A 19,358-nucleotide genomic window follows, 5' to 3' on the forward strand; every position below is an offset into this window, starting at 1 on the left:
GATCAGGAACCATATTTTTCCTTTCTCTGTATCCTTACCACTTAGTACATTGCTTATAACTAAATCAAGATACCTTACTGAATACTTGTTGATTGACTGTTCTTCGCAACAATCTTTTAGATGACATTATTATCCCTATTTAATAGAAACTTTACATCTTTGCTAGTATAAGCTAGTAGCTTAATCTGATGAGTGAAATCTAGAGTTTGAAATTTAAACCATTTATCAAAAACGTTTGCTACTTATTTTTAAGTTATATACATATACTACTTTACTAATAATTATGTAAATAATTATTAATAAAACTTACATAAAAATAGAAACTGAAAAAAAGATGATATAAAAATATAATAACATATATTTTAAGAGTCAATAGCTATGCCTGGACAATACCAAAGCAGGGAAGGGTGACATAGTTGAATCTATTCTTTATCGGCTAAGTGGAAAATTTATTAGAGAAGAGAAACTTGATGCAGTTGCTTTTGCAGTATTCCAGGGATGAAGCAGAAAGGACTTGAACAAAAAGAGTGATTATATGAGTATAGATGAGACATATATAAAAAATGTAGAGGTAGAAACAATATTTGACAACTGATTGGATATGTAGCAAGAGGTAAAATGGGGAGTTGAAAACTGTGTCATCCAACTCTCTCTTCTTTTCTCTCCTTATACTCTTTCTCATCTTTGGATTAGGAATGCACTATATGACTTTGGTGATGTGAAAGCTCCTTATGGGGATAACTGATAGAAAGATAGTAAGTCTTTTAAGTGTTTTCTATATACACAGCACTGACATACTAAAACAAGAAAATTGTAGCCTGATCCTCAAATCATGAGACCAGACAAGGGTTTGCCCCATACTATTCACTCATTCTGTTCTCAAGGTGCTTATATTCTAAAGAGAAGGACAAAACATAAAGGATATTGGAAAAAGAGAAAAAAGAACGAGGGTACTTTTGTGTGAGAAGGGAAGGTCAAGTAGCCCATATGGAAACAGAACAGGATGAACTATAGTATTCATCTAAGGTCTGGAAGTCCTTTGGGTGATAGCAGTGCTGAGTTTTTTACCCTGTGTTGAACCACAGCAAATAGAAAAGCATGATCTGTGGAAAAAGAAACAAATGAATAGTGTTTGGGGGCTTTACTTAAGGAATTTATTTGGAGTACTATCTCTGACTTCCTGGAGAAAGACCTAAGATGCTGCTAGATGCCATCTACCTCCTGCAGATCCTGGCTTAGCATCCCTACCACCTGAAGGGCTTGACTTGCTGGATCTTGGTGAACATTCTTTCATAGATTCTGGAGTGTTTGAGTAGTTCCTATTCTGCATGCTCCAAGCCAACCTTTGGCTTTGTCACTCCCAAGTTCCTATAGCTTCTGCTCATGGGCTTATAGAAGTTCGTAGGAATCTTATGGCCAAAATGCTGAGAAAGTTTCTTACTTATCAGCAGTGTGTTTTTTCTCCTTATATTAAGTTTATTTCTTTTTCATACATGTTAGTTTATAAATCATGTTAGTAATTTATTAGAGAGAGAAAAATTTATAAGGGAGAGAAAAATCAGAACAAAATGGAAAAACCATGGAAGAGATTAAAAAACAAAACAGAAAAAAAAGAAGTGAATATAGCATGTGCTAATTTATATTCAGTTGCCTTAGTTCTTTTTCCTGGATGCTTATGATATTTTCTGTCTGAAGTCTATTGGGATTGCTTTGGATCTCTGAATTACTGAGAAGAACTAAGACTTTCATACTTGATCATCACAAATTCTTGTTGTTATTGTGTATAATTCTAGTTCTGTTTGTTTTGCTCAGCATTAGTTATTGTAAATCTTTCCAGGTCTTTCTAAAATCAACTTGTTCATCATTTTTTAAAGAACAAAATTTCATTACTTACAAGTACCATAACTTGTTCAGTCATTCCCCAACTGATAGACATCCATTCCTTTTCCAATTCTTTGCTACCACAAAAAGAGCTGCTATAAACATTTTTGCATATATGCATCCTTTTCCGTGCTTTATGGTTTCCTTGGAGTACATTAATGGCCCTGCTGGGTGAAAGGGTATCCACAAATTGATAGATTGCTTTCCAGAATTGTTGGATCATTTCACAACTCCACAAATAATGCATTAGTGTCCCAGTTTTCTCACATTCCATTCAACATGACAAGAAAAGATCATCTTAGCCTATCTGAGAGGTGGAGGTGGTACCTCAGAGTTGGTTTTTTTAATCAGTAGTGATTTAGAGCATTTTTTCATATAACTATAAATGGCTTTAATTTCATCATATGAAAATTGTCTGTTCTTATCCTTTAACCATTTATCAGTTGGGGAATAACTTGTATTCTTACAAATTTGACACAGTTCTTAATATATTTTAGAAATGGGGGCAGCTAGGTGGCACAGTGGACAGAGCACCAGCCCTGAATTCAGGAGGACCCAAGTTCAAATCTGGTCTCAGACACTTAACACTTCCTGGCTGTGTGACCTTGGGCAAGTCACTGAACCCCAGCCTCAGGGGGAATATATATATATATACAGACACATATATATATATTTTAGAAATGAAATCTTTATCAAAAATACTGGTTGTAAAGATTTTTTCTCAGCTTTGTACTTCCATTTTAATCTTGTTTCTGTTGGTTTTGCAAAAACTTTTTTTTTATTAATAGTTTTTATTTACCTTATATATATGCATGGGTAATTTTACAACACTGACAATTACCAAACCTTTTGTTCTAATTTTTCCCCTCCTCCCCCCTCCCCAGGTGGCAGGTTGACCAATACATGTTCAATATGTTAAAGTATAAATTAAATACAATATATATATATATGTATATATATATATATATATATACATATATATATACATGTCCAAACAGTTGTTTTGCTGTACAAAAAGAATAGGACTTTGAGATGATGTACAATTTGGCCTGTGAAGAAAATAAAAAATGCAGGTGGACAAAAATAGAGGGATTGGGAATTCTATGTATGGTTCGTAGTCATCTCCCAGAGTTCTTTTGCTGGGTGTAGCTGGTTCAGTTCATTTCTGCTCTATTAGAACTGATTTGATTCATCTCATTGTTGAAAATGGCCATATCCATCAGAATTGATCATCATATAGTATTGTTGTTTAAGTATACAATGATCTCCTGGTCCTACTAATTTCATTCAGCATGAGTTCATGTAAGTCTCTCCAGACCTTTCTGAAATTATCCTGTTGGTCATTTCTTACAGAACAATAATATTCCATAACATTCATATACCACAATTTATTCAGCCAATCTCCAATTGATGGGCATCCAGCTAGTTTCCAGTTTATGGCCACCACAAAGAAGGATGCCACAAACATTCTTTGCAAAAACTTTTTAATTGAATGTAATCATAGTTATTCACTTTGCCTTTCATAATGTTCTCTAATTCTTCTTTGGTCATAAATACCTTCCTTCTCCAAAGATCTAATGGGTAAATTATTCCTTATTTTCCTCATTTGTTTATGATATCCTACTTTATGTCCAAATAATGTACTAATTTTGAACTTATTTTGGTATGGGGTTTGAGATGTAGATCTATGGTGAGCTTATGACATATTATTTTCCAGTTTTCCCTGCAACTTTTGTCAAATAGTGAGTTATTTTCCAGAACTGAATCCAGAAGCTAGATATAATCTAATATCAAATACTAGATTGCTATAGGCCTTGATTATTAGATTGTGTGTCTAATCGATTCCATTGATCCAACACCTTTTTTTCTTAGTCAGTTCCAAATGGTTTTGATTACTGGTGCTTTGTAATATAGTTTTATGTTTGGTACTGCTAAGCCACGATTTTTTGTATTTTTTTTTTCATCAATTTCCTTGATATTCTTTACTTTTTTGTTCTTCCAGATGAATTTTGCTATTATTTTTTACGAATGACACTTAATGAGTAAACTAATTTAGTCAGAATTGTCATTTTTATTGTATTAACTCAGTCTGATTGTTTAGATCTGATTTTATTTGTGTGAGAAGTGGTGTTCATATAGTTCTTTGGTTTATCTTGGCAGTAGACCCCCCCCCCAAGTATTTTATTTTGACTATAGCAATTTTAAATGGAATTTCTCTTTCTGTCTCTTGCAGATGAGCTTTGTCAGTAATATATAGGAATGCTGATGATTTTTGTGGGTTTATTTTATATCCTGCAACTTTGCTAAAGCTGTGAATTATTTACAGTATATTTTTAGATGATTTTTAGGATTCCCTAAAGTATATCATCATATATCTATAAAGAGTGATAGTTTTGTTTCCTCATTGCTTATTGTAATTCCTTTAATTTCTTTTTCTTTTCATATCTCTAAAGCCAACATTTTTAGTATACTGTTGAATGGTAATGGTGATAATGGGCATCCTTGTTTCAACCCTGAAGTTATTGGGAATGCATCTAGATTCTCTGTAACATGCTGTTGTCTCCAGAAGCTGCTGATTGCTCTCTGGGAGGAGATCTGCTGTGTCAACTCAAATCTCTCAGACAGATTCTTCTTCCTGTAGAGAACCATTGTCTCCAGACAGTTGCTGTTAACTCTCATCCAGAATAGTGACTTCCCTCTTTTATCCTCCCAGAGAATGGGCGTGGGATAATGCAAGGGCTTCTGGGAAAAATTACTTCAACCAATGAACTTGCTCCTCCTAAGCATGCAAGCTCTTCCCCAGAAATTCACAAGTAAAACTCCCAGTCATGGCCGGAACTAGAGAATTTTCAAGTACTGACTTAGCACTTAGCAAGAACCTAGTATCATTAGCACTTAGTAAGAATCTAACAATTCTCTCCATTACAAATAATGCTAATTGTAGGTTTTACATAGATATTGCTTATTGCTTTAAGGAAAGTTCCCTTTATCCCTACACTCTCCAGGGTTTTTAATAGGAATTGGTGCTGTATTTTGTCAAAAGGTTTTACTGCATGTGTGGAGATTATCATATGATTTCTGTTGGTTTTGTCAATTTTGGTAATAGTTTTCCTGATATTGAACTAGCCCTGTATTCCTGATATAAATCCCCCTTGGTCATAATACATAATCTTGCTGATTAATTGCTGTAATATCTTTAGTAATATTTTATTTAAAAATTTTGCATCAATATTTATTAGGGAGACTGATCTGTAACTTTCTTTCTCTGTTCTGGCCCTTCCTGGTTTAAGTATCAGTACCATATTTGTATCATAGAAGAAATTTGGCAGTACTCCTTCTTTATCTCTTTCCAAATAGTTTAAATAGTATTGGAATTAATTGTTCTTTAAATGTTTGATAGAATTCACTTGTGAATCCATCTGGCCCTTGAGATTTTTTCTTAGAAAATTCATTATTAGATTATTCAATTTCTTTTTCTAAAATGGGACTATTTAAGTAATTTTTTTCTCTTCTGCTAATCTGTACAATTTATATTTTTTGTCAATATTCATCCATTTTGGTTAGATTGTCAGATTTGCTGCCATAGAGTTGGGCAAAATAGTTCCTAATTATTGCTTTACTTTCTTTTTTCATTGGTGGTAAGTTCATCCCTTTCATTTTTCATGTGTTTGATTTTTTTCTTTCCATTTTCTGATCAAATTAACCAAAGGTTTATCTATTTTGTTAGTTTTTTTTTTCATAAAACCAATACTGAGTTTTGTTTATTAGTTTTCTTAATTTCTATTTTATTAATCTCTCCTTTGAGTTTCAAAATTTCTAATCTGATATTTAATTGGGGGTTTTAATTTGTTCTTTTTCTAGCTTTCTTAATTGCATGCACAATTCACTGATCTCCTTTTTCTTTATTTTATTCATGTAGCAATTTAGGAATGTATAATTTGCCCTAAGACCTGCTTTGGCTGTATCTTATAGGTTTTGGTAGTTTGTCTCATTATTGTCATTCTCTTAGATAAAATTATGGATGGTTTCTATAATTTATTTTTTGATCCACTCATTCTTTAGAATTAGATTATGTAATTTCCAATTGGTTTTTAATCTATCTTTCCCTGACCCTTTATTGAATATAATTTTTATTGCATTGCACTCTGTAAAGGAAGCATTTACTTTTCTGCCTCTTTACATTTCTTATGAGGGCTTTATGTCCTACTACGTGATCAGATTTTGTGTAGCTGCCATGTACTGCTGAGAAAAAAAAGATGTATTCCTTTCTGTCCTTAATGAAATTTCTCTAGAGGTCTATCATATCTAAGTTTTCTAGGATGCTGTTAACCTCCCTAGTTTCTTTCTTATTTATTTTGTGGTTAGATTTGTTTGATTCTGAGAGGGGAAGGTTGAGCTCTCCTACCAATATAGTTTTGCTTCTTCCTATAACTGGCTTAAAATCTTTTCTAGAAATCTGGCTGTTCTACCACTTGATACTTAAACATTTAGTATCATTACTACTTTTTTATGGTACCCTTTATCAAGTTGGACTTTCCTTCTTTATTTTAATAAGATCTATTTTTACATTTGTTTTATCTGAAATCAGAATCTCTACCATTACTTTAAAAAAATGTCATCTTGACTATGAACCACTACATAGAATTCCTAATACTCCTATTTTTGTCCGCCTGCATTTTTGATTTCCTTCACAGGCTAATTGTACACTATTTCAAAGTCTGATTCTTTTTGTACACCAAAATAATTGTTTGGACATGTATACATATATTGTATTTGATTTATACTTTAACATATGTAACATGTTATTGGACAACTTGCCATCTGGGGGAGGGAGGAGGAAGGACCAAGGATGGGAAAAATGGAACAAAAGGCTTGGCAATTGTCAATGCTGTAAAATTACCCATATATATATATATATATGTATATATACATATATACATATATATATATATATTGTAAATAAAAAGCTATAATAAAAAAAAGTCATTTTAATGATAATAAATTGGTTTCCAGCCTTTTATCTTTACTCTGTATGTGTCTCTCTGTGTTGAATGTCTCTCAGGTTTTTACATCTTGTCCAATGATCTTTCTGCTTCTATTTCTAAAATGTCTTTCATTTCCAAGCTTTCTCTACGTCATGTAGCCGTTTCTTTAGTTAAGATTTTCTTCACATATCACCTAGATCATTATAACAGCCTCCTAATTTTGCTTTTTCTTCCCACTGTAGTCTCTTTCCCATTATGCAGTGTGATTGAAAGGATGATGCCTGGCCTAGCAGGTGCTTAGTAAATGCTGGTTGATTTAACTCCCATTTCAACATTGTTCTTGTTGGAAGGTTTCCAATTTAAAGAAAACTTTATCTATTGAAAGATCCCTTTGCCCTGTTTGAACTTCTTAAAAAGTTTTTTTTTCCTTATATCAACACATAAAATTATTTTCTCCAAGTTCTACTTTTTGTTTCTATTTCTTCCTTCTGAGATCCAGCCAAACAAAATCCCATTAAAATTAAGAATTGTTGCCTATTTTCAATTAAATAAATATCTGAAATAAATATGAAAACAAAGACAAAAATTTATAGCTTTTGCCACTGAAGAACTTATAATCCAATAATATTTAAACCTCAACTTTGTCACAAGCAAGTAGCAAGTTGTTGTCAGATATTTAACCTGTCTCACTTGACCCTCTTTCAAAAGAAAGTATAATAATACTTGTACTACAAATTTCACAATTTGTTGTGAAAAAGGTTCTTTGTAGAACATTAAATATTATGTAAATGTCAGTTACTGTTAGATTTCAGAATTATTGTAAATGGTCTTTCCCTTTGTTTTGCTCTTCTCAGAATGTAATGCCACTGTCAGCTGGATTATTCAAGAGTGAGCATAAGAACCCCATTCCACAGTGCCCTCCACGTCTTCATGTACAGTTTCTCACACATGTTCTTTGGAGCAGGATGCCAAACCAGTTTCTGAAAGTGGATGTTTCTCGAATCAGTGAACGCCAAGGCTGGCTGGTTCAGTGTGTAGATCCTTTGCAGTTCATGTCCCTTCATATCCCAGAGGAAAACAGGTTGTTTTTCTTTGTTTGTTTTTTTTTAATATATAAGAGCCATGAATTTATGAAAGGAAACATTTTGGGGAAGATATGGTATTATAAAAAATAAAACAAGCACTCTTAATTCCCTTTGACTGGTAAGAGACTCTTTTCTTTGGGTCAAATTTGAATTTGATTTTTTCTATCCCAATGCTTAGTGAAAAATTCAATTTATTTAAATTCAATGTAACAAACATTTATTAACAGTGCTGAACCCAGAAAATGATTGCTGTCATTTTATATATAAAATTTCTAACATGATTTTTAAAATATATAGGTAACTCCTATGTTAGAAGAAACACACTCTGGGTAAAGACCTAGATTTGAAAAGAAAAAATGTATATGTCTTTTCCTTTGAGCAATAGTATGAGACAATATCATTTTCTATAATTTTAGAACTGGTGGGTCTCTTATCAAAGTTTTACATGATAAAACTTAAAAAATATTATTACCACATGAATCTGCCCTTGTATTAAGTAATTATTTTTGAAGTTTAAATACCCTTTTGTTGGAGGCAGTTACATTAATTAATGATGCTCCTTTGTTTTGAATAGTAACATGTCTATTCAACTTTGAAATTCTCATGTTTTTGCTTCTTTAAATGTGGAGATCATGTTAATGCCTTTGTATGTTTATTTTAATTTTAGTCAAGTATTTTTGATATCACGGAAGCAAAAATCACACCATCCCACTTCTGAAAAATATAATCTTTGTAATCTTCCACAAATAAATAAACCTTTCAGTGCTCTAGGCATTATTCTGAGATTACAAGTGTCAGAGATGCTGATCACTATTGAGAGAGGAGGTTTCTTCACTTGGGATTTCCCTTTACTATTCATAAAGTTGAATAATTAGTGTTTTGATAAATGATTTAAGTTTCATGTAATGTTGAGTGTGATTAAAGCCCTCAAGATTTAGAAGCTCATAGCCTATCATATCAGCTCATTTTTTGATAACCTAAAAGAAACCATGTGGCATTCCAATAAATTCTGCATGAAGAACAAAGATTCCACATTAGATATAATTTTGAAGATGTGCAATGAGTATACTATAGTAAAGAAGATGTAGATTTCCTTCCATTGGTCTGGCTACCAAAAAGGCTTAGACCTTGACTATTTTTTTGCTTTAATTACCTTCAGATGCATTTTTAAAAATTCAATTCAACAAACATTTTATAAAGTGCCTATTGTGAAGAACACTAATCAGTAGAAAAAAAGTTGAGGATTGGCTAAGATTTATCTCTACCCTCAGGAAAGTTGAAGTCTAGAAGGAAAATAGGTATGACACATGTTCAAATAACTATTAGGATGTCATTGATAGCAAATCTCCAGTGAGTGAGAAGATAGCATTGTTGAAATAGCACTTGAACTGTATTTCCTTTCACTAAAAAATGCATATTTTATAATATGGATAAATGTTTAAATAAATAGTTTAATATTTAATTTAATAAACATAATTTATTAAATTTCATTTTAATTATTTTATTTATGTATTTAATAATTTTAAAAAATATTTTAGATGTTCAGATTTTCATTATTATTAAAAGAAATTAAAATTGCTTAACTATTGATATTGAAACTCTATTAATACCTATTTGCATAATTTTATATCTACTTTTCCAATATTTTTATGTAATGCAGAATGCAGAATTTTAAACATTTTTAAGCTTGTTGCTAATAACTATAACCTTTTGCAGGTCTGTAGATATATTAGAATTGACGGAACAAGAAGAATTGTTGAAGTTTCACTATCATACCCTTCGCTTGTACTCAGCTGTCTGTGCTCTTGGGAACAACAGAGTAGCCCATGCCTTATGTAGCCATGTGGATGAACCCCAGCTTCTCTACGCCATTGAGAACAAGTACATGCCAGGCCTGTTGCGCACAGGCTATTATGACCTGCTGATTGACATTCACCTTAGCTCCTATGCTACAGCCAGGTTGATGATGAACAATGAATTTATTGTCCCCATGACAGATGAGACAAAGAGTATCACCCTCTTCCCTGATGAAAACAAAAAGCATGGCCTCCCAGGGATAGGTCTCAGCACTTCCCTGAGGCCAAGAATGCAATTTTCATCTCCTAGTTTTGTAAGCATTAGTAGTGAGTACTACCAATACAGCCCTGAGTTCCCTCTGGACATCTTAAAATCAAAGACCATACAGATGCTGACAGAAGCTGTTAAGGAGGGCAGTCTCCATGCTCGGGACCCAGTAGGGGGGACCACTGAATTCCTCTTTGTACCTCTCATTAAACTTTTCTACACCTTATTAATCATGGGGATCTTTAATAATGAGGATTTGAAACACATTTTGCAGCTGATTGAGCCTAGTGTGTTTAAAGAAGCTGCCAATCAGGAGGAAGAGAATGAAGTCCTGGAAAAAGAACATAACCTTGAAGAACCAGTGTTGGAAGGGGGAAGTGAAGAAGAGATCAAAGGAAGAAAGATACCTAAGGAAGGCTTGCTCCAAATGAAACTCCCTGAGCCTGTTAAATTGCAGGTAATTTTATGGAATTTAGGAAAATTTCTTAGTGATTCTTTCCATGTGATTTGCAATTTTTATATTAACTCTCTCTGGTAATGGATTGTCAGATTCTGATGTGTAAGGTTTAAAAAGCCTCTAGAAGCAAGGAATGCAGTTTAAGGCATGTGGGAGGACCTGAGGGATGAGAGGTTCTGAGGCTGGCAAGTCCTACGTGGAGGTGGGGCATAGCCCCATGAGGCAGTGTCTGATTCCAGGTACCACGCCTCCCTCCTTAATGCTCTCAAAGCCTGGCACGCCTCCCTCCTTCTTAGGCCATTATGCCAGGTTCCTAGAGGACCTCCCCCTTCCCCCAGATCCTAAAGGGGGTATAAATATATGCTATCTAAGAATAAAGTTCTCTTTTGCTTCACCCCTACCTCCTGGTGGTCTGTCTCTATGGGATCCGGATTGGTGCCTGAAGACGGGTAAGTGGGGCCTAGCCATGGCCGACAGACGGGCATTAAGAGTAGCTCTAAGGGGAGCTACCAGGTTAAAGTAGTCCATAGGGTGTGTAATATGATATGGGTTTGAAAATTTCCATGTATATATGTATTGTATACATATAATCAATACATATATATAACATATATATATAAAATGCATAATGTATAATACACATGTGTATCTATACACACACACATACACACACACACACACACAGAAACTGACATACATATATGCATACCACCAATTCTGTGCCAGGCACCATGGAAACAAAGACAAAAGTGGAATGGATTCTGCCCTCAAGAAGCTTACTATCTAGGTAGGGAAGAATGCATACATATATTGGGGCATAAATATACATACGAAGAGGAAATAAAATACTTTTGGAGAAAGGTACTAGTAATTGTAGAATCAGGAAAAACTTATCTAGAAGGTGATCTTACTGTGTAAACACACAGTAAGAAGGACAGCTTGGCTGGACTGTAAAATACAAGAAGTCAGGTTTGACTGGAATGTAGTATATATAAAACCAAGTAATATGTTTCAGAGCTGGAAGGATAGATTTGTGCTATATTGTGAAGAGATTAAATGACAAAAAGAAGATTTTATATTTGATTCTATAAAGTTAAGTTCATATGTTGATCACTCACTTGCAAGATAGTAACACATCTGAAATAGGTAAGTAGCAGTGTTCATTTTTAATTTCATCAGTAAGGATAGAGAGAAGAAAATACTTATCTTTTTTTGATGTGCAAAATAAAACTGCCAAAGTATCTTCCTTATTTTGGGAGGCAAAGGCATCAGTAAGATAATAAAATATATTTTAGTTATCTTCTCTTATTAATTTCCATTTTTCTTCCTTTAGTTTTGGGAAAACATTTATTATTATATATGTTAGCTAGTTAGAAAAATGTAAAGATATGAGGCATCTTCCCATTTCCAGAAATGTGATTTTTTAAAATGGCAAATTTGCTTTGCATATATATGGGTAAAATCATTTCATAAAAATTATATCCTAATATATTATAATTACCCTCTACAGAGTTCATTGTTTTGTTCTGTTTCCATCTGTTTCCATTGTCCAGACACAATATGACATTTTTGTTAATGGGCTACTTCCATGTATTGATATAAAATTGCTGTTAAATTATATTAAATAGTTTTTTGAACTTGAACAGAACCAACCAATGCATGGGCAGATGTCTACTTTCTATGGGCTGTCATGTGTGGGTTTATAAATGTCTATATATGTTAATATCTACATATATACACACACATTCCATATATATCCACCTAATATAATTACATACATATTCCAGCTACATACATACGCCACGGAATAATTTTAATCTTAATTTAAGAAATTAATTGTGGTGATCTTGTCTTTTCAGATGTGTCTTCTACTTCAGTACCTCTGTGATTGCCAGGTACGGCACAGGATAGAAGCCATTGTTGCCTTCTCAGATGATTTTGTAGCAAAGCTTCAAGATAATCAACGTTTTCGATATAATGAAGTTATGCAAGCCTTAAACATGTCTGCAGCATTAACAGCTAGGAAAACAAAGGAATTTCGATCTCCACCTCAAGAGCAGGTACAGTCTAACTAGCTGAAATGAAAATTCTTCTTTTTCTGCACTTCTTACAATTTATTCAGATTTTTGTCAAAAAAATTAAATTATATATAATATAAGGCACCTTGTGTTCTGGTATAATCATTTCTTCACATTACTTTTCTCTTTGGGGTAATGGTCTTGAGCTCACATATTGCTTGCCTTTTTGAGGCTTTATTTGTTATGGAAGCAAATTACTTTAAAATCCTTATTTAAACTTGCAGAAAATTTCTGTGCACAATTATGCAACAGGAATCAGTGAAGATTAGTACATTTTCTTGAGTTGTTTGAGTTCTGTTCAGTTCTTTGTGACTCCATTTGGGGTTTTCTTAGCAAAGATACTGGAATGGTTTCCCATCTCCTTGACTAGCTCATTTTCCAGATGAGGCACTGAGGCAAATAGGGTTAAATTATTTGTCCAGGGTCAAATAGCTAGGAAATGTCTGAGACTAGATTTGAACTCATGAAGATGAGTAGGTATTCCTCATTTTTAGCCCTGGGCCTTATCTGCTGTGCTACCTAGCTTCCCCTTTGTTATTATATTACTGAGATATTCTAAACGTTCAAATGATTTTAGTAAATGGGAGTTAGGAAAAAAAAGAAAGTTAATTACACATGATCACTCTTTCATGTTATAAAACTTTGTAATAATTTGAGCCTATGTGTTATGTGATTTTAGAGTAAAGTTTGGATTCACTCCTATAAATGACGCTCTTGAACACAATCAATTTTAAAAGATTTAATTATACAATACATGGAATAGATTGCTTATAATAACCACAAATACACAAATAATACATAAAAGACAAAGAATATGAGAGTTATGATTAAGGTAGCAGAAAAGGGAAGAGAATACATCACCAATTCGGAAGAGCACCAACACTAGATCAACTAGCTGGGGAGTCTCAATTTCAACAGCCTCTAGGTTCTGAATGGGAAAAGATGGTCCCAGACAGATAGTAAGAATGTGGGAGAAGGCAGGGCTCCAACTGCCGAATCATCATCCCATATACTACCATATTCATGAGTGAAACTTCGAATAGAGAATGTATTACCCATGTTTTATAGGGATCGAGATGAAGAAGGCTTTGAGCCAAGTAAAGACATCATATAAGATAGTAACGCACCAACAAGGGCTCCAGATGGTTATAGTCAAGTGTTGTTTTGACAAGGGGGCCAGTCCTTATCAAAAGCAACTATTCCAAGGAGTGGCGAGTTCCTTGAATCACGTATTTAGAGCTAAAACACAGGTGGTATGTTCCCATCTTATAGGTTAAAAATGGTATGTTGTTATGGGTTAAGGAATGGTCAGCTTCTCATAGGAGAAGTCACATCCTACCTCGATTAGGTTCACATGGTTTACATCGGAATTAGGTTCATATGGAGAAAGTCAGTCAAATGCAGATTGGGTTCACATGGGGAAAGTCACATCCTTAAAATGATTTGAAATGAACTTACTAATAATATAGAAATTTCTTATTCACTGTTATTTTTTTCATTGATTGGCATTTCTTTTATAATAACCAAGTAGGCAAGAATTAAATTGTATATGCCACAGATTTTGAAAACTCTTTATTCCTTTACCAAGTCAAAAGATATTTCCTTTGAAGTTTCTTCTCTCATATCTATTCTAAAATATTTTAAGAGATTGTTCTTTTCACATTTTGTTATCTTCCTTTCTGTCAGATCAATATGCTCCTGAATTTTAAGGATGAGAAAAATGAATGTCCGTGTCCAGAAGATATTAGGGATCAACTCTTAGACTTCCATGAAGATTTGATGACACATTGTGGTAATGTTGTTTTCTTTCTTTGTGTCACAATATCTAACACAGACTTGGCACTTAATTGCTTGTTAAATGAATGTTGCTAAAAATGAGATATGGTTTCTAATATGGTTTAAAAGAGGAATGGGTTGTGTATCTTTTCACAGTTAATTCAAATTCTTCAGTTTTATCGGTGGGGGTTGTGGAAGCAACCCACAAATACCTTTTTCTTAAGTAGTAACCATATACAACTGCAGAGATTTTGATTATATTTGAATGATGCTCACTCAGATTGGATGAAAATATATTGTATCATTTGATTTAACATATGAAAGAATTTTGGAGCTCAGGGGACATCTGGCAGAAAATTGGAAACTAGGTTCAAGCAATCTAAGATGTATGTTATTCTGGTGGTTTTTAAATCCCCAAGTAATTATCTAGACAAGAAATATGATAAAATGGGAAATATATCATTTCATAAGAAAGCACTGATTGACCATTCTTGATTAAAGAGGCCATAAGAGACATGAAGTCATTTAATCTGCTACTTAGACTAGTATTGGCCAATGGTCACCTAACTTTTTACTCTTCTTTGTTTTCAGTGAGGGAAAGCTTTATTAATATTCTCAAGGCAAGACAGTTCATTTAATTTTGAGCATATTTAACTATAAGAGAATTGTTTCTGATAATTGATTTCAAATATGCTTCTTTGCAATTTTTTTACATTTTTTGGTCCAGAAAAGTCTAATCATGTTTATAAATCAAATTACTTTGTATTTTTGTAAACAGCTCTTATGTCCTTTTTTTCCTAGCCTAAACATCTCCTTTTCTTTCACTTAATCATTATTCAAGTCTCTCTGAATATGTTGTAGTTTAATTATTGGTTCTTTTTCAGAATTATAGTTTACACAAAAAATTCAGCAGAATTTTCATACTAAATTCTTTAGAGGTGATTAAAAAACAGTACCAAGGGCATCAGTTTACATAAAGTTGATTTCAAAATTCACAAATTTTCAAATTTTTTGTATATATCATTTTAATAACATACAATTTGTTGAAAAAGATTTGAATATCAACTGAATTAGTGCAAAACAAAACTTTGATCAGTAGAGAAGAATTGTGAGGAAGATTAGAAGAATATGCAAAACTAGGGCTTTGACAAATCAGAAGGTTCTGGAATCTTTGTATATAGGAACCTTTGCTCCCAGGATCCAGAATTTGGATTTGCAGAGAATCCTTAAACATGGCATCAATAGCACTAGTTTATATGGTTGAAAAACATCCTAGAATAATGATAGGATCTCCTGCTTGACTCATATTGCCTGGGCTCAAGATGTTTTGCATACCAATAATGATAATGATAATTGATTTATATAGCATTCTTAAATGCTTTGTGTACAATTCCTCTTTTGATAATAAGAAAACCAAAGTCATAGTGATAGTAGTTAACCTATGGGTGAATTATGCCCTCAAGGGGCAAAGATATGGTTGATGGTGTTATTTCATAGTAGGAAGGTACTATATATGAGTATTCTCTCTGCTAAAGTTTTGATCATATCTCTTGTTATGCTCCATGCTGGTGAAAATCACTTTCACTTAATATAAACAGATAGGTATGCTGCCAGTTTACATTTTCAGAAGATAGTTCATTTGTATTACTCTTCTATATTTTATATTTTAGGAATTGAATTGGATGAAGATGGAGGTCTGGATGGAAACAGTGATTTAACAATTAGAGGACGACTGCTTTATTTGGTAGAGAAAGTGACATACCTAAAGAAGAAACAGACAGAGAAACCAATTGAAAATGACTCCAGGAAACCCTGTAAGCAGTATTAAATAGAAATGCTTAAGAAAATAAATTATGTAACTTTTTTTAATGACATTTCAATTTCCCACAAGAAATAATCTTCATAATTCAGTTAACTCCTAAAAGAGCTGACTCTGAAGGATCAGCCAAAGCTGACCAGAAGTGTGAGATAATTGTAAAATAACCTCTCTAAAATCAGTCTACTTGTTAGTTTTGTTTTCTCTTTTCCTCTTGCCTATATTCGTCTTATAACAATGTAGTAAAAAGATTGCAGCCTCTAAAGACAGTGTTAATTTTGTCGGTGAGTTGAGCTGTGAGAATGTCTTATAATTCTTAGAAATTTTATCATTTTAAAAGTTTTAAATACCTTAAATTGATTAAATTTAAAACAAATTATAAAGTTTGTAGTAACATGATATGCTTCTTTTGGCATATATTTCACTCTAAAAATAGAAGGTGTAATTCTGGAAGGAGAGATAAACAAGGAAAAATGAAACTCTTAGTTTTCTTCTTACTTGGGTATCATAAACTTCTAGTGACTCAAATTAATCATGTTTTGTAGGAACTGTATGTTATTGACTTTAATACCTTGAAAAGATTTTCATCATCTTCTTACTAAAAAAAAAAAAAAAAAAAAGAGGTTGTTTACTTTACTGGCTTAAACATATTTTTTAAATAACAGTGCTCTTTAGTTTTACTAGAACATGCAAAAATGAGATATAAGAGTTTCCTTGAATCACTTGTGTTCCATTGAGTTATTTGAGCTTCAATTAATTTGTTTTAAAAGCTATAATCCTTACTTATTTAAAGAATATTACTATATCACTTGAAGAAAAATTGAAGAAGTTGTTTTCAATAAGAATAATTTTCACTAACAGTTAAGGTTTTCTGGCAGAAGGGATCAGTATTCATCTTCTCATTGTGTAGGGAGAAAAAGAATCATTAATGTAGACCAAAATTGTAGAGCAGACAAAGGATATATGTAAGTAGAAATTCTAGAGGGAAAAAAAGGCGTCCCATATTTTTTTACCCATTTCTTTAATAGGAGAATTAAAATAAATGACAAAACAGGGATTCTGGGAAGTTGCTCTTAACTTTGAGACAAAACAAGTAGGAAATAGTGCCAAGTATAGGATTTTGCTTTTGCTGAAGCATAGTTTTTTTCTTTAACAGCCATTAGTTAGAAAAATAAAACTCAATACTGACAAGAGAAGAATGTAAGCATATGATAATTGAAATATCAAAGTTAACACTAGGGGGCCTACAGCTTTTAGCAGTAGTAATCAGGGTAGAACTAACCAAAAGGAAAAATAGCAGAGCTTTATTTAAACTTTGCTGTTGCTTTTCAAGAATTACATATTTAAGCTAAGGGAACCTCAGTTTTTATTAGATGGTAAAAACTGGGGGAAAGTTGAAGAATAATAAGCTAGGTTCTTTCTTTACCTAGATAATTTTTTTCTTCATATAAATGGCATTTTTATTTTTGTAATAGAATTTTTTCCCCTATTGAAAATATGCAATACGAGATATTCCAAAAGTCTTGTTAATTATAAGCTGTTAGTAAGTCCATAAACATGTATTAAGCTAGGCAATGCTGTAAATACAAAAAAAAAATTTAAAGTCCCTAACAAAAGAAGCTTGCAATGTAATAGGAGATGGAGTTGTGGATACAACAAACTAAAATATTGTAAAGAGATAGAAGGTATACTTCATCTACAAGAAGTAGATTTTAGAGAGGGCTTTGTGGAGGGATGGGACTCTCATTGACTGTATTCCTTTATTCTGAACTATGTGGGGGTGACTGGGGTGGGGGGATGATGTCATGAGTGCCTTGGTAGAGCTGGTGGGGCAGGGTAGAAGCCAACAGCAGCCTGGGGAGAGGGGAGCCAGTGAAGGGACTAGGGGGCTTGGCTGCAGGTGATCATGAACAATACAGGCACCATGTTGGGTATCTCTTAGTAAGGTGCTTCAACAATTGTATGTTTGGGTGACAGGGGCACATGAGTGTTTGTCCAACATAGCGGATAAGCTATGAACAGCCAAGGAAGGCCCCCCGGTGCCCTATACACAGCAATATTGGTAGATTCTGAGGATAGTCATGAATATGATCAGTAGTTTATTTGCCCATAGGGAGTGGATGGAGGAGCACACAAATGACAGATGTTGTATTGTAGGTATAGTACAGTGACAGGTGTGATTCAGTCTTGGGGGACTTCTCATGTGTATTAATAAGCATGTGTGTTGTTATTTGGGAGATTTGTACAGCAGGCTCTGGTGTTGTACCTGTCTTTGGGTGTGGCTAGTTCTGGATCATCTGTGGCTTCCCAGATTAGTAGGATCACAGGTCATGTGGGAAAGCTTTTTTTGTGTCCTGATGGCCTCTGTGCCCCTGTATCTTAGCTAGTTGGTGGTGGAAGCTGATCGTTCTCATCATCTTGACTGTTGGTTTGCTTTGCTGGGCCTGAACGGGTTGACCTGTGGGTTGTCTTGGTGTCTGGGTGGTTTTGGGCAAGGGCGGAGTTGCCTTTTGGTTCATTTTTCTCTTTTTCTGGTTTTGAATCCCCTTTGTTTGGGGAGGAGTTGTCAGATATCTGGGGGTTTCTTTGCAGATGGGGGTGTCTCATGTCTCTTGGAATATCATATTCCAAGCCTCCAGTCTTTTAATGAAAAAGCTGCTAAATCTTGTATTATCCTGACTGTGGTTCCACTGTACTTGAATTGCTTCTTTCTATAGGCTTGCAATATTTTCTCTTTGATCTAGAAATTTCAGAATTTGGCTATAATATTCCTGGGAGTTTTGGCTATAATATTCCTTTGGGATCTCTTTAGGAGGTGATTGGTGTATTCTTTTAATTTCTATTTTAGCCTCTGGTTGTAGAATATCAGAACAGTTTTCCTTGATAATTTCTTGAAAAATGATTTCCAGGCTCTTTTTTTGATCATGACTTTGAGGTAGACCAATAATTTTAAATTTTCTCTCCAGGATCTATTTTCTGGGGCAATTGTTTTTCCAATGAAATAGTTCATATTTTTTCTATTTTTTATTTTTTTTTTGGTTTTGCTTTATTGTATCTATTTCTCAAAAAGTCATTAACTTCCATTTACTCAATTCTATTTTTTTAAGGAATTATTTCCCCCAATGAGCTTTTATACTTCCTTTCCCAGTTATTCAATTTTGCTTTTTAAGGCATTCTTCTCAGTTTTTCCATTTCCTTTTGCACCTCTCTCAATTC

The 19,358-nt window shown here is 33.4% G+C and overlaps 1 protein-coding gene across 2 annotated transcripts in view; it reads left to right on the plus strand.

Annotated features, from left to right (window-relative positions):
* RYR2 (ryanodine receptor 2) overlaps positions 1-19,358 on the plus strand; it is a 699,155-nt gene that overhangs the window by 419,516 nt on the left and 260,281 nt on the right. For both annotated transcript variants that reach the window (XM_074262493.1, XM_074262494.1), the window contains 5 exons: positions 7,721-7,947; positions 9,668-10,472; positions 12,332-12,532; positions 14,237-14,342; positions 15,997-16,140. In XM_074262493.1, coding sequence (XP_074118594.1) covers positions 7,721-7,947; positions 9,668-10,472; positions 12,332-12,532; positions 14,237-14,342; positions 15,997-16,140 — 1,483 coding nt within the window. The remainder of the gene's footprint in view (positions 1-7,720; positions 7,948-9,667; positions 10,473-12,331; positions 12,533-14,236; positions 14,343-15,996; positions 16,141-19,358) is intronic.

This window comes from Sminthopsis crassicaudata, chromosome 4, assembly GCF_048593235.1.
Source record: "Sminthopsis crassicaudata isolate SCR6 chromosome 4, ASM4859323v1, whole genome shotgun sequence".
In the NCBI taxonomy this organism is placed as follows: Eukaryota; Metazoa; Chordata; class Mammalia; order Dasyuromorphia; family Dasyuridae; genus Sminthopsis; species Sminthopsis crassicaudata.